The 5,695-nt window shown below is 41.0% G+C and overlaps 1 protein-coding gene across 1 annotated transcript; it reads left to right on the top strand.

The window, feature by feature from the left end:
• Window positions 863–3,342, top strand: LOC107640114. Its single transcript, XM_016343666.1, has 5 exons — window positions 863–1,101; window positions 1,197–1,365; window positions 1,803–2,051; window positions 2,145–3,133; window positions 3,222–3,342. The coding sequence occupies exons 1-5, from the start codon at window positions 863–865 to the stop codon at window positions 3,340–3,342; spliced, it is 1,767 nt and encodes a 588-aa protein (XP_016199152.1).

The raw sequence follows: 5,695 nt of genomic DNA, 5'->3' as shown, positions 1-5,695 counted from the left end.
GTCTGAATTAAGAAGTATTTGTAAATCTCTCAGGTCGTCCGTTTTGTTTCTTATGGAGACTAAAGCTAGCAATCTTAGTTGTGTTAGGATTAGGAGAAAGTTAGGTTTTGATAATATATTTTGTGTCGAATCCCGGGGGTTGTCCGGGGGCTGTGTCTTTTTTGGAAAAGTAATATAAATATTAATGTTTATGCTTGGTGTGAAAAACTTTATTAAAGCTCAGATAAGCACTGTTAATGATAAAGATTGGGAAGGAATTTTTGTCTATGGCCATCCCAATTATAAGAGAAGAAAGGAGTTATGGAATGAGTTAACTTATGTATATGATAATCTGCATGTGCCGAGGGCTTTTATTGGGGACTTCAATGATGTAATTGCACAGCATGAGAAAGTGGGATTGCATCCAAAGTCGACTAGTCAAATTGATACTTTCAGGTGTTTTGTAGATAAGAATGCTCTCATGGGCTTGGAGTTACAAGGGACAAAATACACATGGTTTAGTAACCCAAGGAATGGTTTTGTTACTAAAGAAAGGATATATAGAGTACTTGCTAATTGGGAATGGAGAAGAGCTTTCCAACATGCCACCCTTTCAGCTTTACCAGCTATTAGCTCTGATCATACACCTTTAGTTCTCAATGTCAAACCCAGGGGAATAAGGAGAAGATGCTTTAAATTTTAGGCTTTTTGGGCTGATCATGCTGATTGTGGTAATATCATAAGGAGAGGATGGAACAGTGTTTGTAATAGTACGGTTGATCATTTGACAAATTTAACTCGAAGGATAAATAGTTGTAAGCAATAATTGGTCAAATGGAGCAAGGTTAACTTTAAGAGGGCAGATGTCAAAATACAAAAACTAATGCATAACCTTAAGCTAGCAGAGGAAAGAGAATACTCGAATACTCAGCAACAGGAAATTAATAATTTGAAAATGGATATTACTATACTATGGAAACAAGAGGAAAAGTATTGGGGTCAGAGATCTAGAGTGAAATGGCTGAAGTTTGGCGACAAGAATACTGCTTTTTTCCATGCTTCTACCATTCAACGAAGGGACAGGAATATGATTGAGAGATTAAAGGATACTAGTGAAGAATGGTGTGTGGGGAGAATGAGATACTTAAGCTGGCAGTTCTTCATTTTCATAATCTTTTTAAAGCTTCCGATAACCTTGTTATGTCTGAATGCATTAGCAAAATCCCTATTAGATTGACTAAAGATATGAATCGAGAGCTAATGAAAGAGGTTTCTGATAAGGAAATCAAAGAAGCTACTTTCAGCCTTGGAAGTCTTAAGGCACCAGGTCCAGATGGATTAAATAGCCTTTTTTTCCAAAAGCATTGGGGAATTATTGAGAAAGAGGTTTGTGAAGTTGTTAAGCATTTCTTTCAAGAAGGGATCCTACCAAGTAGCATCGGAGATACTATTATAGTTTTGGTTCCTAAGACCAATTACCCAGAAACTCTTAATCAGCTTCGATCGATTAGCTGTTGTAACTTTATATATAAGATCATTTCTGAGGTGTTGGTTATTAGGCTTAGAAGAATAATAGATACGATTGTTTCACCTATTTAGAGTGATTTTGTGGGGGGACGCCTCATTCAAGATAACATGGTAATAGTGCAGGAAATGTTTCATGCTTTAAATAAAAAAGGGTAGCATGCTTCCAGGAACTTAGCCGTTAAGATTGATATGAACAAAGCCTATGACAGGGTTGAATGGTCATTCCTAGAAGCAACTCTGAAAGCTTTTGGGTTTAATCTGCACTGGGTTAAGATGATTATGATGTGTGTCCACAGGTCTCTTATAAAATTAAGATCAATGGTATTTTGTCAAGAAGTTTTGTGCCGCAGAGGGGACTAAGGCAGGGAGACCCCCTTTCGCCATACCTGTTTATCATAGCAGCTGAAGTTTTTACTATCCTTATGGACAAGGCTAAAGAAGAGGGTAGAATCTCTGGTGTCAGAATTGCTCCTACTGCTTCAGCCATTTCTCATCTCCTCTTTGCGAATGACTGCATTATTTTCTCGAAGGATAGTGAGGAGGAAGTTTATCAGCTCATTACTATTTTAAATATGTATACAGAAGCCTCGTGGTAGCGAATAAATGTTGACAAGTCTGGGATTACGTTCGGCAACCAGGTTCTGATCAAAAATAGAGTAGAAATAGAAGAGATCTTAGGGTTGTCTGCTTGGGATCAACCAGGTAAGTACCATGGTCTTCCGGCTCAGTGGGGTAGATCTAAGAATAAAGCTCTGAGGTGGATTGAGGAGCGTGTGTCTGATAAGCTTTGCGGTTGGAAAGAAAAACTTCTTACTCAGTCTGAGAGGGAGTTTCTCATCAAATCGGTTATTCAAGCGATACCTGCCTATGCTATGAATGTCGGCCTCTTTCCTAAAGGTTTTTATCACCGTCTTTGTCAGAAAGTGGCTAAATTTTGGTGGGCCTCTACTAGTAAGGATAGGGGTATCTATTGGAGGAGTTGGGATAAAATTTGTGCTAGCAAAAGGGATGGAGGAATTGGTTTTAAGAATTTTTATAGTCAAAATATAGCACGCTTGGCAAAACAAGCATGGAGAGTTTTCGAATGCCCTAATGCGGTCTGGGTTCAGGTGCTTAAGGTTGTCTATTTTCCGAATGAGGATTTTAAAGTAACTAAGGCAGGAAAGGGAGCATATTGGATCTGGAAAAGTATTGTTCATGGTAAGGATTTCCTTTTGAGAAATGGGAGATGGTTGATTGGGAATGCAGAAAAAATGAGAATCTTGGAAGATAATTGGATATTGAACATGAAGAAGAGTCCTGATGTTATGAATGATGACGTCACGTTTGTAAAGGAGCTAATTAGTGAAGGACAGGGGTGGAATATAAACGAGTTAAGGAAACATTTTGATGGAGATACTATAGGGAAGATCATTAGAACCCCGGTGAGTGTTATTGGTAGAGAAGACAAATTTAGTTGGCCTCTTAAAACAGATGGGAAGTACACTATCAAAACGGGATATCATGTTGCCAGAAAAGAGCAGCATATCGATAATAACAATAGCCCATCAACTAGTGATGACTTTAAGGACTTATGGAGGGACATTTGGAAATTAAAAGTGCCTCAAAAGATCAGAACCTTTCTATGGCGGGCCTCGCATAACATTTTACTGGTCTTTCAAAATCTTTATAATAAAAAAATCTCTAACACTCCTATCTGTCCTATTTGTTTGCAGGAACCAGAGTCCACTGAGCATGCGCTACTGCTCTGCTCTTGGACAAGGGCTGTGTGGTTTGGAGCCCAAATTCAGTGCTGTCCTACGGCCCATACAGTCTCATATTTTGGAAAATGGATAATAGATCTTTTTAAAAATATGAAGGTGTGCACATGAACTGATTATGAACTGTGTAGCAGCAGAGTAGATTTTTTGGCATGGGAGGTGTGAAAAGCAAGAAATCAAGCAGTGCATTAGAGGTCCAAACCTAGTCCTTTACTAGTAATTAACAAGGCTAAACAAATGGAAACAGAATTTGCAGATTTTGCAGAAGAACCAGCTATAAGTTCTATTCACAATAGAAGGACAGTTAGAAGGGTTGCCTGGAGACCGCCTCTGCCAGAATGGGTTAAGTGCAATGTTGATGCAGCGTTTCTCAAAGTGTTCTTTGGAGGAGCAATAGCGGCAGTATTCAGAGACCACGCTGAAAACCTCCTCACAGCCTCATACTCTAAAATTGCGGCTTCCTCGCCTTTAGCTGCGGAAGCCTTAGTAGTTAGGGAAGCACTAATAATAGCTAAAAACTTTCAACTGGAAAGAATTATCTTTGAATCTGACAGTTTGATACTCATCTAAGCTCTAAAATAAAAGGCATCAATTGCAGAAATTCAAGTTATTTTGGATGATATTTTGGATTTAGCGCGAAATATCTCAAATTGTGGATTTACCTGGGTGCCTAGAGAAGGGAATACCTTAGCGCATGAAGTAGCCAAGCTTACAGCTGACGGTTCTCTTTGATAGAATTGGCCCAGGTGCAAACTGTAAACCATCATGAACATTTTGAAAGAAGAGCACTACATGTCTCTACAATTGGCAAACAGATCATGAGCATGGAAATTTGTTTTGGACTGGCTGTGTATTAATTAAATCAAACAGAGATTTACTTTGCTTGTAGGTTGAAAGTTCGAAGGCATTTTGGATGTGGATTTTGGCACCTTCCTTGTCGGGAGAGGGTGGAATATTATGTTTGTTGTTTCTATTCTCTCCTTGGTGGATCCTGTGCAGTACTTTTTTTTGTTGGATATCAAATTGGAGTTTTTTGCATTGGTGAAATTGAGGAGCAATGTAGGGCTTGTGTCATGTTCTTCGTTGCTGGACAGATTGGGTCTTCGAGGTTTCCTTGATTTGGGTTGGGTTGCTCATGTCTACTAGAGGAGTCTCAATCCATCCCAGATTGTGTTTGATCTGAGGCAGTGAGTCCGCATTCACCCCAGATGTGGGTCAGCTGTGGTTTCAGCATCGCCATCCTTTGGAGGGTGGTGGCGTAGATATTCCTCACTATCTTCCTTACCTCCAGTCCTTCGTAGTCACACGCCGGCTTAGTCTGGATCGTGCCAATCCAGAGAGAGAAAGCATGTACTCTGCAACTCGGAGCTCACGCTTCTGCTCAGGCTCCTTTCGATATGATTTTTGCATTGTCTGAGTATCGAATGAGGAGAAGGTGAATGCAGGTAGTAACCTGAGATCTGGTCTGGCGGGGGTGCATTATCAGCGTCAGTACTCTGATAACTTTTTCGACGGTTCCTCTATTAGCAGCTGGCTTCATTCCGCTGGCCTTCAGCACTTCATTCCAATAACATTTCTCTGCTTCAATTCTTGCCGGCGTATATGACGACCTTCGATGCCAAGGAAAAGCTGTTGCAATGACGGATCTCTACTCTTGGACAACATGCAGAGGTTACGACCGACGATAATGACGCAGGCAACGTCGAAGTGGTAGGCGAGGAATGTGTCTTCAGGATCGGGATAAGATACCAGTAAGGAGCTACAACTGCAGATTGGGGAAGGAGAGCTCTTCCAACGCTGGGTCGGGTAATAGGATTGGGGATCCGGTTTGTTGTGGTTTGGGCTTGTCTGTTGGCCTGGACCTTGACCAAAAAAAATGTAGGCTTTTTTTTTTGGACCTGGTGAAGGCCAGACACCTGACCCACACACAAAAAGAATTGAGACCCAAACCCGCCCGCCTAATTATCCTAATTGAAATAGCAGATTACCTCTCTCTCTCTCTCTCAACCAACCACTCTCACCTAATGCTCTAAATCAGACGAAGCTAAGTTCCAGAGTTAACGTCTTGAAAAAAGAGGATGTCTCTGAATCAGGTTGGCAAAGGGCGGAGAACCGGTTCGCTCCAGCTCTTCGGAGAAGAAGGAAGATGGAGATCGCTCCCCTGCTCCTACACTTCTAGGCAAATAGTCTCTGAAGAGCGCTACTCTGACTCACTGATGCTTGGCCGCTGGAAGATGCTTGGGGTGCAACAGCTTCGATAATAATGATGCCTAGACAAACGGCACTGCTCTGGCTAAGGAGGAATCTGGTGGGATCACTTAAATTTTGGAAGGTTGGAACCTCTCTGCGGCAATGGTGCCTTCCTTTCTTAACTGTTCCAATCTTCACTTTCCTTAACCTGCCAATTAACTTTTTTTTTAATAATACAT

The sequence above is a fragment of the Arachis ipaensis genome, chromosome B05 (genome assembly GCF_000816755.2).
Source record: "Arachis ipaensis cultivar K30076 chromosome B05, Araip1.1, whole genome shotgun sequence".
NCBI classification, from domain to species: domain Eukaryota; kingdom Viridiplantae; phylum Streptophyta; class Magnoliopsida; order Fabales; family Fabaceae; genus Arachis; species Arachis ipaensis.
Note: the sequence above shows the minus strand (reverse complement) of the source record. Positions and strands in the feature narration are given on the sequence as shown.